The sequence below is a fragment of the Muscardinus avellanarius genome (genome assembly GCF_963383645.1).
Source record: "Muscardinus avellanarius genome assembly, chromosome: 10".
Lineage (NCBI taxonomy): Eukaryota > Metazoa > Chordata > Mammalia > Rodentia > Gliridae > Muscardinus > Muscardinus avellanarius.
Window position 1 is genome coordinate 60,240,041 of NC_137796.1, and position 17,555 is coordinate 60,257,595.

Here is a 17,555-nt window from a genome sequence, read left to right on the forward strand (position 1 = left end):
GCCACTGCACCTGGCTTCACTTGCCTTTTAACTGCACATAAACAAACAAAACAAACAAAGCACATGGTGTCAGCCTAATAATAAATGATAATAACCCCCTGGCCAAGTCCTGGGGACTGTGGTGAAATCTTCACATCCCATCCATTCAGCCCCAGCCATCTGTTGCCACCCAGAAACGAGGACCCAGTACTGTCAGATTGACGGATTTCTTTTCAAAAGAAGCCAAAAATTCAGACTTCAATGTGAAAATCTGGTTTGGAAAGGCTGGAAACCCATTCCTTTTTTTTTTTTTTTTTCAATTCCCCCCCCCTCTTTTTAGAAAACACAAAGAGGGCCCAACAAAATCCAACAACATGACAGTTAAGGGTGGGAGGGGACTGCCCCCTTTGTGGCCTCTGACACACAGGCTCCTGCAGGCCCTCTGCAGCCCTGAGGGTCTGGAGAACGTCAGGCAGGCCCTACGTCAAGGTAAGAAAAATCTTTGATATTTTCTCCAAGACCCCCCTGTGGAGCCACAAGGGATCAGGTGCAGCTAAGACTTGGGAGAAACCCCATTTTTCATTTTCCAGTGGCTCCCAGGCCTCTGGTCATTCAGAGACAGTCCATCAGGCAAAAGCAGAGAGAGGGACCCCCACATATGCCAGAGAGAGAGAGCAAGGAGTAGCAAAAGAGAGGTAGCATTTTCCTCTGTTTATTTCAAGAGAACAAAGAATCAACCATCAAATGCTGTACAAAAAACATGGTGTCGGCATTACAGTGGCCCTCGGGCCAGCCTTTTCCCATGCCTGAGCCCAGAGCCCCTCCCCCCCAATTTGTCAAAAACCAGGACAAGACCAAAAATCCCTAATTTGGAAAAAAAATTGTTATGAAAAATCAGGGGAGACCTTCCTGGGCCTCCTTGCCTCCCTATCCCCATCCCGGAACACGGGTGAGGTGATGCCAGGAGGCGGGGCAGTGGGTGCCGGCCAGTTTAGTGTTTGGCAACCAGTGGGGCTGGGGTGAGATCCAGAGGGAGCTGAAGGGCTTGAGAAGGGAAAAGCTCTCTGGCCCTGCTTCGGCCCCTAGGACAATCGAACACAGTTTATAAAAAGTGGGGCCAGAGAGGACAAGAGAAAGGAGTTGTCAGAATCAAAAACTAAATAGTGGAAAGATTTTTTTTTTCTTCTCTAAAAGGCAAAAAACTACAAACGGCCCAGGTCCTGAGCTCCCCAAGACTTGAGTCCTCCACCGTCCCCCCGAAACCCGGCAGGAGGGGGTATGGAGAGCGGGGAGAGGTGGGTTCTTTAAAAAGTCACCCCTGGACAGGAAGGCTCTTCATCCTCTGTCGCCTTCCTCTGCCTCCCGCTGGTGCCGAGGAGAGGGCTGGTGAGGACCAGGCTATGCCGGCAGGCTCAGCTTCTTACCCTTTAGGACTGTGGAGAGAGATGGGGTGGTCATTGCCCTTGGAGGCCTGCAGCAAGGGGAGAGCTTCCTGCCGTGAGTGCTGGGCTGGTAAACATGCAGGGAGAGGCTGCCCCAGGACACTAGCTCCTGAACTGAGGAGATCAGTGCAGATCACCAAGGATGTGGGCCCTGGAACCCCGGTCTCCACCTAGGAGCTGAGCAACAGCGGTCTGGAAGAAGACCTAATTCTTCCCTTTTTAAATTTGATTTATTTATTACTTATTTTGTGGTATTAGGGATTGAACTCAGGGACATTCTACCTCTAAGCTCCACCCCCAGCCCAGTTTTATTTATTTATTTATTTTTATTTTTTTGGTGGTACTGGGGTTCCTGGAAACCCTTCTACCTCTGGGCTACACTCCCAGACACCTATTTTTTATATTTTTATTTGGAAACAGGGTCTCTTAAGCCAGCGAGGCTGGCCTCGAACTTGCGTGATCCTCCTGTCTCCGCCTCCCAAGCGCAGGGATTACAAGCATGCGCCACCACTCCCAGCCTTATTTTTTATTTATTTTGAAACAGGGTCTCACTAAATTGCTGAGGCTGGTTTTGAACTTGCGATCCTCCTATCTCATCAGCGAGTACTGGAATTTCAAGTGTGTGACACCACGCCCAGCTTAATTTTATTTTATTTGGGTGCTGGGGATTGAACTCAGGGACATTATACCTGCAAGCCACAACCCTAGCCCTGTTTTGTTTTTGTTTTGTTTTGTTTTTGTTTTAAATAGGGTCTCACTAAGTTTGAGAAGAATCTAAGCTGCTGAGGCTGGCCTTAAAGGCCTTGCTAAATTGCTGAGCTGGCCTCCAACCTGTGGTACTACTGTCTTAGCCTCCAAGTACTATGATTACAGGTGTGGGCCGCTGTACCAAGTTCTACCTCTGTGCTATAACCCTAGCCCTAGTCTGTGTGCGCGCATGTGCATGCATGCACACGGAGGGGGGCGGTTGGGGATTGGATTTGGGGCATTCTACCTCTGACCCACACCCCTAGTCCTTTTTATTTTTTTATTTTTGTGAAACGGGATTGAACCCAGGGGCATTCTACCTCTGAGCTATACCCCAGCCCTATTTTTTATCTTTTACTTTGAAACAGGGTCTCAGCCGGGCGTGGTGGCTCACGCTTGTAATCCCAGCATTCGGGAGGCTGAGACCGGAGGATCGCGGTTCTTATTTTTAAAAAGGATCTCGCTATGTTGTGGAGGGCCTCACCAAGAAGCTGCAGCTGGCCATGAACCCACCATCTCTCTTGTCTTAGCCTTTCAGGTACTAGGATTACAAGCATGCACCACCGTGCCCAGCTTTTATTTTTTATTCTGCAACAGGGTCTCACTAGGCTGCAGAGGGCCTTGCTAAATTGCTGAGACTGGCCTCAAACCTGCAATCCTCCTTGTCTCAGACGTTTCTCAGCCTCCCAAGTACTAGAAATATAGCAGCAAACCCAGCTCCTTTCTTTCATTAGCTCATTTCACCTCTGGTGATTCTTTTGTTCACGCACCCTCTTCCCATAGTTGTATCCATACAGCACAGAATTTTTTTTTCTTTCTTTCTTTTTTTTTTTTTTTGGTGCTAGGGATTGAACTCAGAGGCATTCTACCTCTAAGCTATACCCCTAGCCCTATTCTATTTTTATTTTGAAACAGGGTCTCGCTAGGTTGATAAGTTTCACTACTTGCTGGGGATGTCCTCCAACCAGCACTCCTTGTCTCAGCCTCCCAATTACTAGGATTACAAGGATGTGCCACTATGCCCAGCTCAAGACATTTGTTGAACGAGCAGGGTGCTGTGGCATGTGCCTGTAATCCCAGCTACTTGGGAGAGTGAGACAGGAGGATTGCAGGTTCAAGGTCAGTCTCAGCAACTTAATGAAACCCTGTTTAAAAATTATAGAAAAAAACCGGGCGTGGTGGCGCATGCTTGTAATCCCTGCGTTTAGGAGGCAGAGACAGGAGGATCGCGCAGGTTCAAAGCCAGCCGCGCGCTGGTTTAGGAGACCCTGTTTCCAAATAAAAATGTAAAAATAGGTCTGGGAGTGTAGCCCGGAGGTAGAAGGGCTTCCAGGAACCCCAGTACCACCAAAAAAAAAAAAAAAAAAAAAAAATATATATATATATATATATATAAAAGCCAGGGATGGTGGTGCACACTTGTAATCCCAGTACTTAGGAGGCTGAGACAAGAGGATCAAAGGTTTGTAGCTATCAGAGGTAGAATGTCCCTGGGTTCAATCCCCAGTACTACAAAAATAAATAAATAAATAAATAAAGCCAGCACAGTGGCGCATGCCTGCAATTCTAGTACCTGGGAGGCTGAGACTTGGGAATTCTAGATGTGGGAGGAGGATCACAGGTTTGAGGCCAGCCCCAGTCAACAGTAAGCCCCTCAGCAAGTTAATGAGATCCTGTTTAAAAGTAAAAGATTAACAAAAAAATCCCAATACTTGGGAGGCTGAGATAGGAGGACAGCAGGTTCACAGCCAGCCTCAGCAACTTGTGAGGCCCTCCACAACCTAGTGAGACCCTGTTTCAAAATAAAGACTAAAAGTAGGGCTGGGCTGGGAGTGTAGCTTGAAAGTAGAATTCCCCTGGGTTCCATCCCCAGTGCCACCAAAAAAAAAAAAAAAAAAAAAGCTGGGGGTGTAGCTCAGAGGTAGAATGTCCCTGGGTTCAATCCCAGGGGCAATTTATAAACAGGTGTGGTGGTGCATGCTTATTAATTCCGTACTTGGGAGGCTGAGACAGGAGGATCACAGTTTACAGCGAACCTCAGCAAATGAGTGTGGCCCTCTGCAACTTAATTAGACCCGTGTGTGTGTGTGTGTGTGTGTGTGTGTGTGTGTGTGTGTCTGAGGATGGAACCCAAGGACATTTGACCTCCAAGCTACACCCATGCCCTATTTTTTTTTCTTTATTTTGAAACAGGGTCTCACTAAGTTGTGGAGGGCCTAAGTAGCTGAGATTGTCTTCGATTAATGAGACCCTATTTCAAAATAAAAAACAAGCTGGGCATAGAGGCACACGCTTGTAATCCCAGCATTTGGGAGGCTGTGACAGGAAAATCGTGGTTCGCAGACAGCCTCAGCTACATTGTGAGGCCCTTGGCAACTCATAGAGACCCTGTTTCAAAATAAAGAAAAATTAGGGCTTGGGGTGTAGCTGGGAGGTAAAATGCCCCTGGGTTCCATCTCCAATACCACAAAAAATAAATAAATAAAATAAAATAAAAAATAGAGCTGAGAGTATAGCTCAGAGATAAGATGTCCCTGGGTTCAATCCTTAGTACTAAAAAAAAGGGGTTTTGTTTTTGTTTTTTTATTTATTTTTTTGGTGGTACTGGGGTTCCTGGAAGCCCTTCTACCTCCGGGCTACGCTCCCAGACCTATTTTTACATTTTAATTTGGAAACAGGGTCTCCTAAGCCAGCGCGCGGCTGGCTTCGACCCTGCGCGATCCTCCTGTCTCTGCCTCCCAAGCGCGGGATTACAAGCGTGCGCCACCACGCCCGGCTCCCAGCCTTCTTTTTGTTTTTTTTTTAAAAAAAGGGCTGGGAGCCGGGCGTGGTGGCGCACGCTTGTAATCCCAGCATTCGGGAGGCTGAGACCAGAGGATCGCGGTTCACGGACAGCCTCAGCTACTTAGTAAGGCCGTCCGCAACTAAGTGAGACCCAGTTTCAAAATAAAGAATAAAAACAAATAGGGCAGGGGGTGTAGCTTGAAGGTCAAATGCCTCTGGGTTCCATCCCAGACCCACAATAAATAAATAAATAAATAAATAAATAAATAAATAAAATATAGGACCAGGGGTGTAGCTCAGGGGTAGAATGCTCCTGAGTTCTATCTCCAGTACTGAAAATAAATAAATAAATAAATAAATAAATAAATAAATAAATAAAAGGGCTGGGAGCCAGGTGTGGTGGCACAGGCTTGTAATCCCAGTACTTGGGAGGCTGAGACAGGAGGATCACAGATTCACGGCATCCTCAGCTAAGCTACACAGTGAGGCCCTTTGCAACACAGTGAGACTGTTTCAAAACAAAGAATAAAAAAATAGGGCTGGGGGTGTAACTGAAAGGTAGAATGCCCCTGGGTTCCATCCCCAGTACTGCAAAGAGAAAAAAAAAAAGAACTAGGGGTATATACCTCAGAAGCAGACCTGTATTCAATCCCCAGTACTAAAAATAAAAAAAATAGTAACAAATTTGTTGAATGAATAAATGAATGAAACAAAGTGGGCCTGAATGAATGAAACTGAGTGGGCCTGGCCTACTCTCCACTGGCCCATCCAGCCTGAGGACAGAAAGTCCTTGGTCCTTGGGGAGCTGGGGGCCACAGGTGTGAATTCCTGGGGGCAGTGGGCATGGGCTCCGGAAGCCAGAGGAAACCCTCCCCCCCTCAAGTGATGCAGGGCTGAGGAGACGGGGCCCAGGCAGGGATGGGCAGGGGCTGGGGACAGACGGGCTCCCTCCCCGCAGGCACCACGCCCGGCTACCTTTGGTGATATAGAGGTAGAAGAAATCGCAGTAGAGGACGGTCTGGACCAGGCCGGCCACGATGGCGATGAGGTCGAAAAAGCCCTCGAAGTGGTAACGCCAGATCCAGTTGAAGAGATAAAGCGTGCGGTAGACGCCCAGCGCAAACAGGTAGTGGCTGGTGATGGTCTCCGCCTCACCGGTCTTGCTCACCATAAACAGCTGCGGCAAGATGGCCACCGACTCCAAGTAGATGGAGAAAGTCCAGAGGATCTGCAGACGGAGGAGGACAGAGTGACAGGCACAGACAGGGACCTCAATCTGGGCACTTAGCACGGGCCTGTGTTACAGGTGCATCTCAGTGAATCCTTGACCCTGCCCCATGAGGGAGTTCTAATAACTGACATGCCCAATGAAGGAGACCGAGGCTCAGAGAAGGCGAGACACTTACCCAAGACCATGAAGCAAGAAACAGCAGAGCAAGGGACTGAACTGGAGTCTGCATGCAAAAGCGCTTTGCAACTATGCCTCTCTCAAGGGAGACTGGTTAGGTCTCAGCCTGGAAATTTCCCTTCTAGGAGACCTTGGCCAAGACACTGGATTCTCCAGGCCTCTGCACCGCAACAATGGGGCAGCATTCCTGCTCTCCTAGTGGCAGTCGTTTAATGGGGAACCTTTGGAGGTGTGAATCAGTTTATTTTGCCCCCCGACTTAAAACCCTCCAGTAAACCAGTCATGGTGGCCCACACTTGTAATCCCAGCATTTGGGAGGCTGAGACAGGAGGATCTCGGTTTGAGAACAGCCTCAGTTACTACTTAGTGAGGCCCTCCACAACTCAGTAAGAACCCTGTTTCAAAATAAAGAATAAAAAAGCCGGGCGTGGTGGCGCACGCTTGTAATCCCCACGCTTGGGAGGCTGAGACAGGAGGATCGCGCAGGTTCGGAGCCAGCCTCAGCTACTTAGTGAGGCTCTCAGCAACTTAGTGAGACCCTGTTTCCAAATAAAGTATAAAATAGGTCTGGGAGTATAGCCCAGAGGTAGAAGGCCCCTGGGTTCCACCCCCAGTACCACCAAAAAAATAAAAAAATAAAAAATAGGGCTGGGCTGGGGGTGTAGCTTGGAGGTAGAATGCCCCTGGGTGGTTCCATTTCCAGTACCAAAAAGAAAAAAAAAAAAAAAAAAACCTCCAATAGCTTCTTCCTATTGTAGCAAGAATCAAGTTAGTTAGTTAGTTAGTTTGTGGTACGGGGGATGGAACCCAGAGACATTCTACCTCCAAGCCCTCTTTTATTCTTTTATTTTGAAGCAGGGTCTCACTAAGTTGCAAATGGCCTCACTAAATTGCTGAGGCTGGCCGCGAACCTACAATCCTCCTGTCTCAGTCTCCCAAGTACCTGGATTACAAGCGTGTGCCACCACGCCTGGTTCCAGAATCAAGTTCTAACTCCTAGCCACATCTGTAAAACTTGGGAGGCTGAGACAGGAGCATCGCAGGTTTGAGGCCCACATATGGTAACTTTGCAAGACCTTGTTTCAAAATAAAAAAATAAGCTGGGAGCCAGCTACTTAGAGAGGTTCTCAGCAACTTAATGAGACCCTGTCTCTAAATAAAATACAAAATAGGTCTAGGAGTGTAGCCTGGAGGTAGAAACCCCCTGGGTTCCATCCTCAGTCACACACACACACACACACACACACAAGCTAGGCATGGTGGCACATGAGTGTAATCCCAGTATTTAGGAGGCTAAGACAAGAGGATCACAGCTTCCAGGCCAGCCTTACAAACTTAGCAAGACCCTGTTTCAAAAAAAAAAAAAAAACCTTTCTTTTTTTTTTGTGGTACTGGGGGTGAAACCCAGGGACTTTTCTACCTCTGGGCTATACTCCCAGACCTATTTTATACTTTATTAGGAAACAGGGTCTCACTAAGTTGCTGAGAGCCTCACTAAGTAGCTGAGGCTGACTTCGAACCTGTGCGATCCTCCTGTCTCAGCCTCCCAAGTGCTGGGATTACAAGCGTGCACTACCATGCCCGGCCTAAAACAAAAAATTTTAAACTTAAAATAAAAATTAGCCAGGCATGGTGGTACACACTTGTAATTCCAGCATTTGGGAGGCTGAGACAGGAGGATCATGGTTTGCGAACAGCCTCAGCTACTTAGCAAGGCATTTTTGCAACTCAGTGAGACTATTTAAAAAAAAAGAATAAAGCCGGGTTTGGTGGCAGCGCACGCTCGCTAGTAATCCCTGCACTTGGGAGGCGAAAACAGGAGGATTGCGCAGGTTCAAAGTCAGCCTTACTGGCTTAAGAGACCCTGTTTCCAAATAAAATATAAAATAGGTGTCGGAGTGTAGCCCGGAGGTAGAAGGATTCCATCCCCAGTACCACAAAAAAAATAAATAAATAAATAAAAATAAAAATAAAAATAATAATAATAATAATAATAATAAATAAAAAGAAAAAGACTAAAAAATAGGGCTAGGGGTATAGCCAGAGGTACAATGCCCCTGGGTTCTATCCCAGGTACCGCAAACAAAAAACAAAAAAAAAAGCCGGGCGTGATGGCGCACGCTTGTAATCCCCGTGCTTGGGAGGCAGAGACAGGAGGATCGCGCAGGTTCGAAGCCAGCCTTGCTTGGTTAAGAGACCGTGTTCCCAAATAAAAATATAAAAATAAGTCTGGGAGTGTAGCCTGGAGGGTTTCGAGGAATCCCAATACCACCAAAACAAACAAATAAATAAATAAATAAATAAACGGGGCTGAGGGTATAGCTCAGAGGTAGAATGCCCCTGAGTTCAATCTCCAGTACCAAAAATAATCATAATAAGTCTACCTTGACCTACAAGGCCCTCCCAAACCAAGCTCATCTTCTACTCCCTCCTCTGCTCTCCTGTTGCAGACACCAGGCTGTCCATCTGGTCCTCCACCATGCCTCGCTACGTCCTGCCTCAGGACCCTTGTACTTGCTGTTGCTGTGGGAGGCTTTTCACCAGGTGGTCATATGTCTACTTCATCCTCCAGGCCTCGCAGCATCAGTCACCTCCTGAGAGAGGCCTTCCCCGGCCACCCCTCCCCCAGGACTGTCACATCTCCCCGTCATATCTCCTTCCGGGGTCTCTCACCAGCGTGTGTGTTCCAGAAAGCCCGGAGCCCTGCACCCTGCCTGTCCCGAGGCCCCAGCACCCAACACAGTTGCTATATGAACGAGCGACCGGCGACAGGAGAGATGGTCCATACGGGGCTCCCAAGCCCTTGGCACGGCCACCACTGAGGGAGCAGTGATATCTCTGTGAGCAATGACAGGTCACCACAGGACGGAGGGAGAGGCTGTGGACTGTGCCGGCCCGCCCAGCGTCCCGCTCTCGGAAAGTCCCAACTGGGCCAGTCGTGGTCTCTGCACATGGAGCCCTCCCTTCCGAAAGCGAAGCCAGGTGGCAGGTGTGGCTGCCCCCCAGCTGTTTTGGTTTGTGGGAAGGAAGTGAGAAACAGGGACCTAGGCATCTTCACACCTGAGGCCCTGTGCCGCGCACCTCAGGGTGGTAACTGGCCAAAGACTCAGCCCTACGAGGTGAGTCCTGTTATTACTCCATTGTACATGTGAGGAAACTGAGGCCCAAGGGCGAAGCACCTTGTCCAAGGTCATGCTAGCTCCCCTCCCAGGCAGGGACTCCTCCAACTGCTCCTTTAACCATCCAAAGGGTTCTTAGCAACCATGATAGTGGAGGTTCTGGAGAAATGGACCCATTAAATTAACGTGCACCTGGCTGGGCGTGGTGGCGCACGCTTGTAATTCCAGCATTTGGGAGGCTGAGACAGGAGGATGGCAGTTCATGGACAGCCTTGGCTACTTAGTGAGGCCCTCTGCAACTCAGTGATACCCTGTTTCCAAATAAAGAATATAAAAAATCAGGCTGGGAATGTAACTCGGAGGTAGAATGGCCCTGGGTTCAATCCCCAGTACCACACACACACAAAAAAAAACCATAATAATAATAATTGATGCACACCCAACTGTGCCTTGAGGATTACTCCTGGGAAACATATCAAGGCATAGAAGGAAAAGGAAGGTCTGTTGCACTTTATCTGTTTCATGGCATCTTTCTTTTTTCTTCTTTTTGTACTGAGGATAGAACCCATGGGCATCTCCTCTGTACCACAGAGTATTTATTTGTGGGGGGGGGGCACTAGGGATTGAACTCAGGGGTATTCTACATTTTTTTTTTTTTTTTTGGTGGTACTGGGGGTGGAACCCAGAGGCTTTCTACCTCCGGGCTATACTCCCAGACCTATTTTATATTTTATTTGGAAACAGGGTCTCGCTAAGTTGCTGAGAGCCTCACTAAGTAGCTGAGGCTGGCTTCGAACCTGCGCAATCCTCCTGTCTCAGCCTCCCAAGCGTGGGGATTACAAGCGTGCGCCACCACGCCCGGCGTATTCTACATCTAAGCTACACCCCCAGCCCTATTTTAGTTCTTAACTTGGAAACAGGGTCTCTCTAAGTTGCAGAGGGGCTCGCTAAGTATCTAAGGCTGGCCGCAAACCTGCGATCTCCTGTCTCAGCCTCCCAAGTACTGGGATTATAGCATGTATCACCATACCCAGTTTGAATTTTTCTCTTCTTTTCTTTTCTTTTTTGTGGTACTGAGGATTGAACCCAGAGGAATTCTACCTCTAAGCTATACCCCCAGCCCCATTTTATTTTTTTATTTTGAAACAGAGTCTCACTAAGTTTTGGAGGGCCTCACTCCAACCTGCGATCCTCCTGTCTCAGCCTCTCAAGTACTAGGATTACAGGCATGTGCTACCATGCCTGGCACCTTTTTATATATTATTTTGACACAAGGTCTCACTAAGTTGTCCCAGCTGGCCTTGAATTTGTGAACCTCCTGTCTCAGCATCCTGAGTTAGTTGGGCTCCTGGAAAGGTATGTGTCACCAACTATACCTGGCTGACATCTGAATTTTTTTGTGTGTGTGTGGGTCTGGGGATGGCTCCAAGCTACATCTCCTGCCCCATTTTTTATTCTTTATTTTGAAACAGGGTCTCACTGAGTTGCAAAGAGCCTCACTAAGTAGCTGAAGCTTTCCATGAACTGCGATCCTCAGGTCTCAGCCTCCCGAATGATGGGATTACAAGCGTGCGCCACCACGCCCAGCTCTGAAATATCAATTTTTAAAAGAAAAAATATTTTCCTTTAAAAATAAATATTTAGGCCAATACAGGAAGATCACAGACAGCTTCAACAACTTACCAATTAAAATTACAGTTGGGTGTGGTGGCGCACACTTGTAATCCCAGTACTTGGGAGGCTGAGCCTGGAGGACCGCAAGTCCGCAGACAACCTCAGCTACTTAGTGAGGGGCTCCACAACTTAGTGAGACCGTTTCCAAATAAAAAATAAAAAATAAGGCTGGGGCCAGGCGTAGTGGCTCACACTTGTAATCCTAGCATTTGGGAAGCTGAGACAGAATAGTAGTTTGTGACTGACCTCAGCTACTTAGTGAGGCCCTTTGTGGCTTAGTGAGACCCAGTTTCAAAATAATGAATAAAGCTGTGTGTGGTGGTGCACACTTGTAATCCCAGCATTGGGGAGGCTGAGACAGGAGGATCATGGTTCGCAGACAGCCTCAGCCAATTAGTGAGGCCCTTTGCAACTCAGTGAGACCTTGTTTCAAAATAAAGAATAAAAATAGGGCTGGGAATGTAGCTTGGAGGTAGAATGACCCTGGGTTCAGTCTCCAATATCACAAAAAATAAAAATTTAAAAAATAAATATATAGCCAGGCGTGGTGGCGCACACTTGTAATCCCAGCACTTGGGAGGCTGAAACAGGAGGATCGCACAGGTTCGAAGCCACCCTCAGCTACTGAGTGAGGCTCTCAGCAACTTAGTGAGACCCTGTTTCCAAATAAAGTATAAAATAGGTCTGGGAGTATAGCCCAGAGGTAAAAAGCCCCTGGGTTCCACCTCCAGTACCACAAAAAGAAAAAAAAAAAAAAAAGAAAAAAGAAAAAAGAAACGAAAAAAGAAAAATATATATTTTGAGCTTGGTGTGGTGGCATATGCCTGTAATGAAGCAGGAGGATTGCAGGTTCAAGACCAGCCCTGGTTTACTGAGACACTCAGCAACCTAGGAAGACCTGGTTTCAAAACAAAATATAAGCCAAGTGTGGTGGCACACACTTGTAATCTAATACTTGGGAGGCCAAGACAAAAGGACTACAGGTTCAAAGACAGCCTCAGCAACTTAGTGAGATCCTATTTCAAACTAAGAAATAAAATTGGCCTGGGAGTGTAGATCAGTGGTAGAACGTCTCAGGTTTCAATTTCCAGTATCATAAAAATAAATAAACAAACAAGCAAACAAACAAAACAAAAAATATAAAAGGTCTAATCAGAGATAAAATGCCTCTAGATTCAATCCCTGGTACCACATAAAAAAAAATTTTTTTTTTTTTGGTGGTACTGGGGTTCCTGGAAGCCCTTCTACCTCCGGGCTACACTCCCAGACCTATTTTTACATTTTTATTTGGAAACAGGGTCTCCTAAACCAGCGCGCGCGGCTGGCTTCAAACCTGCGCAATCCTCCTGTCTCTGCCTCCCAAGCGCGGGGGTTACAAGCGTGCGACACCACGCCTGGCCCATAAATTTTTTAATAAAAGGAAGATACAATAGCTGCGCGTGGTGGCGCATGCTTGTTATCCCAGCATTTGGGAGGCTGAGACAGGAGGATCACAGTTTGCGGACAGCATCAGCTACTACTTAGTGAGGCCCTCTGCAACTCAGTGAGACCCTATTTCAAAATAAAGAATTAAAAAAAAAAATAGGGCTGGGGGTGTCACTCAGAAGTAGAATGTCCCTGGGTTCCATCCCCAGTACCTCAAAAAATAATAAATAAATAAACAAACAAAATAAAAAAATAGGGCTGGTAGTGTAGCTTAGAGGTAGAATGTCCTTGGGTCTCATCCCCAGTATGAAAGAAAGAAAGAAAGAAAGAAAGAAAGAAAGAAAGAAAGAAAGAAAGAAAGAAAGAAAGAAAGAAAGAAAGAAAGAAAGAAAAGAAAGAGGAAGGAAGGGAGGAAGGAAGGAGAGGAGAGAGGAAGGGAGGGAGGGAAGTGGGAAAAAAAAAAGAAAAGAAAGATATTTTGAATCTAAGACCAAAATTTTACCAAGAAATCTTGTCTGAAAATTTCTGAATTATGGCTTCTGTTGAAAACATTAGCACATCTGGCTAGCTTCCTATAGGAGAGAACTCTGGGGAAGGAGAGGTTGCCCCATATTTAGGATTCTTGTCTGGCACCAGGAGACATGAGATCTCCGAGTTAGCACTGGTCTTTCCAAAATCCCTCCCAGAAGTCTGTACAGGCACCACCAAAACACCATGAGAAAAGCTGAGGGGTGGGGTGTCTGTAATCCAAGTGCTTAGGAAACTGAGACGGGAGGATCTCAGGTTTTGTTTTTTGTGTGTGTGTGGTAATGGGGATGGAACCCAGGGGCATTCTATCTCTAAGCCACACCCCCTGCCCTATTTTTTTTATTCTTTATTTTAAAACAGGGTCTCACTGAGTTTCAAAGGGCCTCACTAAGTAGCTGAGGCTGTCCACCACGATCCTCCTGTCTCGGCTTCCCAAATGCTGGGATTATAAGCGTGCGCCACTATGCCCAGCTCAGGATCTCAGGTTTGAGAACAGCTTCATCAATTTATCAAGACCATTTCAAAATAAAAAAAGGGGCTGAGGGTGTAGCTCGGAGGTAGAATACTCCTGGGTTCAATCCTCAACACGAGGAAAAAAATAAAAACAAAAAAACACGGTGGAATAAAAGTCATGGCAGCTAACATTTGTGTGTGTGTGTGTGTGTGTGTGTGTGTGTGTGTATGTGTGTGTTACCTACTGGGGATTGTACCTGGTGGCATTCAACCTTTATGCCACAGTCCCAGCCCTATTTTATTTTGAAACAACGTCTTGCAAGGTTGATGAGAGTCTCTCTACTTGCTGAGTTTTGAACCTGCAATCCTCTTGTCTCAGCCTACCAAGTACTGGGATTAAGGCCTATATTACCAGGCCTGGCTAACAGCTAACATTCCAATGTAAAGGTATCAGGCATGCCTTATGCCTGGCTTGGTGCTTTTTTTTTTTTTTTTTTTGCGGGTCCAGAGATGGAACCCAGGGGCATTTGACCTCCAAGCTATACCCTCTGCCCTATTTTTTATTCTTTATTTTGAAACAGGGTCTCACTAAGTTGTGGAGGGCCTCACTAAGTAGCTGAGGCTGTCCGCGAACCACGATCCTCTGGTCTCAGCCTCCCGAATGCTGGGATTACAAGCGTGCACCAACACACCCAGCTGGCTCAGTGCTTTTAAAAACAGCAACCGCCACTAGAACTCTGAGAGGGGATAGAGATGGAGTGCAGTGGTAGAGTGATTAGCATCCACAGGGGCCTTGGGTTCAATTCCCAGTACCAGAACTCTATGGAGGTAGGAACTGAACACCCCCCATTTTACAGATTAGCAAATTGAGTTACATGCCTGAAGTTACATGACTTGTCCAAAGTCTCACTGCTGCTAAGTGGAACAGGCAGGCTTCGAAACCCTGCACTTTGATTCTACCAGTCTTTGTGTCTAACCACCCAATCATGACTTCACAAATGGGGTAACGGGTACAGAGAGGTCAAGTTCATAGGATCACATGTCTGCGAAAAGAAAACAGCAGCCAGGTATGGTGGAGCATGCCTATAATCCTAGAACTTGGGAGACTGAGACACACACAGGTTCAAGACCAGCCTCAGCATCTTAGCAAAACTCTCCACAAGCTAGCAAGTTTCAAAACCAAAATAAGAGCTGGGCGTGGTGGCACACACTTGTAATCCCCGTGCTTGGGAAGCTGAGACAGAAGGATTGCGCAGGTTCGAAGCCAGCCTCAGCTACTTAGAGAGGCTTTCAGCAACTTAGACCCTGTTTCCAAATAAAATATAAAAAAAAAAATGGGTCTGGGAGTATAGCCCGGAAGTAGAAAGCCTCTGGGTTCCACCCCAGGTACCACCAAAAAAAAAAAAAAAAAAAAAAAAAAAAGCCGGGCGTGGTGGCGCACGCTTGTAATCCCTGCGCTTGGGAGGCGGAGACAGGAGGATCGCGCAGGTTCGAAGCCAGCCGCGCTGGCTTAAGAGACCCTGTTTCCAAATAAAAAGCATAAAATAGGTCTGAGAGTGTAGCCCGGAGGTAGAAGGGTTTCCAGGAACCCCACTACCACCAAAAATAAAGAAAAAAGAAGCCGGGTGTGGTAGCATATACCTGTAATCCCAGTACTTGGGAGACTGAGACAGGAGGTCGCAGATTAGAAGAGAGGCTAAGTTAACTAGTAAGGCTATCAGCAACATAGCGAGACCCTGTTTCAAAACAAAACAAAACAGAACAAAAAAATGGGCTGGGGAGTATAACTCAGCAGTAGAATGCCTCTGGGTTCAATCCTCAACACCTCAAAAAAAAAAAAAGCCCATCTAGGATTTAAGTTCAAGCATCTTTATCTTTGACCCCTGTTTCCAGTCTCTGAGCTATTGAATCTGGTAGTCCCCAGGTCATGACCTTGGGCACTTAAGATTCCCCAAGTGTCAGTTTCCCCATCTGCATAATGGGTGGCTGTGAACACTTCTGAGTCCATGTGCGTGAACTACACAGAGCAGCAGCAAGTAGCGAGAGCAGATGCTGTCACATTATCATCTGCACAACCACGGTGAGAGCCCGGCTACCAGGAGCCATTCTGCCACAACCGTCTGATGACCACAGCCCCCGTCGGTGGCCTACCTCCAGTGGGGTGAAGTCATGGTTGACCAAGAACGCCAGGACGGCCGTGGGAACCACCAGGAACTCCACCCGGAATGTGTCATGATTCCCATCATAAGTGGCTTTAAATTTGCTGTATATCATCCAGACAGTTGTGAAGGAGCAGGCTATGTAGACCACCTGAGGAGGGGGAGGACAGGCTCTTCAGCTCCCAGCACAGGGCCGCACCCCACAGGCCTGGGCTCCTCCATGCTCAGGCAGGAATGCAAGCCCTCCTCCCTAAACCCCGGATCCAGACCCCAGTGCTCCTCCCTCAGAGCCCCAGCTCTCTTCCTTCAGGTCCCCAGCCCTCTCTCAGACCCAGGGTCCAGCTCAACCCTCCTCCCTCAGACCAGGAGTCCAAGCCCAGCCCTCCTCCCTCAGACCAGGAGTCCAAGCCCAGCCCTCCTCCCTCAGACCCAGGAGTCTAGACTCCAGCCCTCCTCCCTCAGACTCAGGGGTCCAGCTCAACCCTCCTCCCTCAGACACTGGAGTCCAGGCCCAGCCCTCCTCCCTCAGACCAGGAGTCCAGGGCTCAGCCCCACACCCACTTGCCTACTGCTCCTTTGGACCTCACCTGGCTGCCCTCGCTCAGGGGCGCCAGGGAGGTGGCGTGGAACCTCACCTTCATGCACGTGTTGTAGAGTGAGATGTAGTTGGTGAACAGGTCCAGGTAACGCGCAGTGAACACCACAGCAAACAGGACCTGGCTCTTCCCTGAAATCCCTGTGGTCCAGGCAGAGAGAGAGGAGGAGGCTGACAGTGGGCTGCATGGACAATAAACTAAGGTGCAGGGCCTCGGCCAGCCTGGACACAGCAGCTCCGGAGTGCAGAGGTCTCCGGAGGCCTCGGCAGCCGGCCTCCGGAGCACAGCTCTTTCCCACAGCCCACAGCCAGGGGGCAGCCGGTCCCAAAGCTACTCTAGCCCGAGGCTCCAGTCCCAGGCTAGGCCGCACTGCCACTCCCAGTCCCCTCAGGGTCCTCCCAGGGTCTAGACCCGAGCTGGGGCCTAGGGAGAACCCAGGCTGACCTCAGCCCCCCGGAACCAGTCACTTCCCTCCTGCTCCCTTCCTGATGGCCACTGTCCACGTCACCAACTCCCAGCCATCTCTCCCCGCCTGCTGTAGTTCCCCGGTCCCGGGCTGGGAACCCAAGACTACCCAGATTGGGGTTGCAGAAGGCTGAACTTGGGGCCCTGTGCCACCCCCGCTAAAAACTGTATGCACCCCCCGGTCTGGGGAAGGAAATTGACCTCCTGCTGACCCCAGCGGACCTGGAAGGGGGATCCCCAGCAAGCAGTTGGGCGAGGAACTTGTCCCCGTAGTGCACCCAAAGCCTTCCCCCAGTCCTGGGGCACCCCCGCGGTCTGCCCCCTCCTCCTGCCCGAGTGGGCCTCTCACCAGCGCATGAGCGGGACTTCCAGATTTTAAGCAGTAGCAAGATGATGGCTAGGAGGTGGGAGAGGTCTCCCAGGAATCGGAAGAGATTCATGGCTGGGGGGCTCTGGCAGGGTTGAGCTGGAGGGAAGCGGGCTGGCGGGGGCTGCCCCCCGGGGCTGCTGTCCTGGTGGGCTGCTGGCTCGAGGGGCGGGAAAGGGATCCTCCGGTGAGCTCCGCTCCGAGGAGGGGGCTCTAAGAGCGGGAGCCGAGGCCGGAGCTGGTGGCGGAGCTAGAGCTGGGAGGAGCGAGGCGAGCGGGAGCGGGAGGAGTCCTGGCTGGAGGCTCCGCCCCTGAGGGAGGGGTCCCGCCTCTCTGGCTCCCCCTGTCGCCCGCCTCCCGCCCTGCAGAGCCGGCCCCGAACGCGCCCCCAAGGCTGCAGCCCTGTAAA

The 17,555-nt window shown here is 48.9% G+C and overlaps 1 protein-coding gene across 1 annotated transcript; it reads right to left on the minus strand.

The window, feature by feature from the left end:
* Window positions 1-1,377: 1,377 nt before the first annotated feature.
* Window positions 1,378-17,219, minus strand: KDELR1 (KDEL endoplasmic reticulum protein retention receptor 1; the record flags this gene model as incomplete). The annotated part of the gene is made up of 5 exons (XM_080704423.1): window positions 1,378-1,412; window positions 5,928-6,180; window positions 15,711-15,869; window positions 16,354-16,454; window positions 17,129-17,219. The coding sequence occupies 5 exons, from the start codon at window positions 17,217-17,219 to the stop codon at window positions 1,378-1,380; spliced, it is 639 nt and encodes a 212-aa protein (XP_080560549.1).
* Window positions 17,220-17,555: the final 336 nt, after the last annotated feature.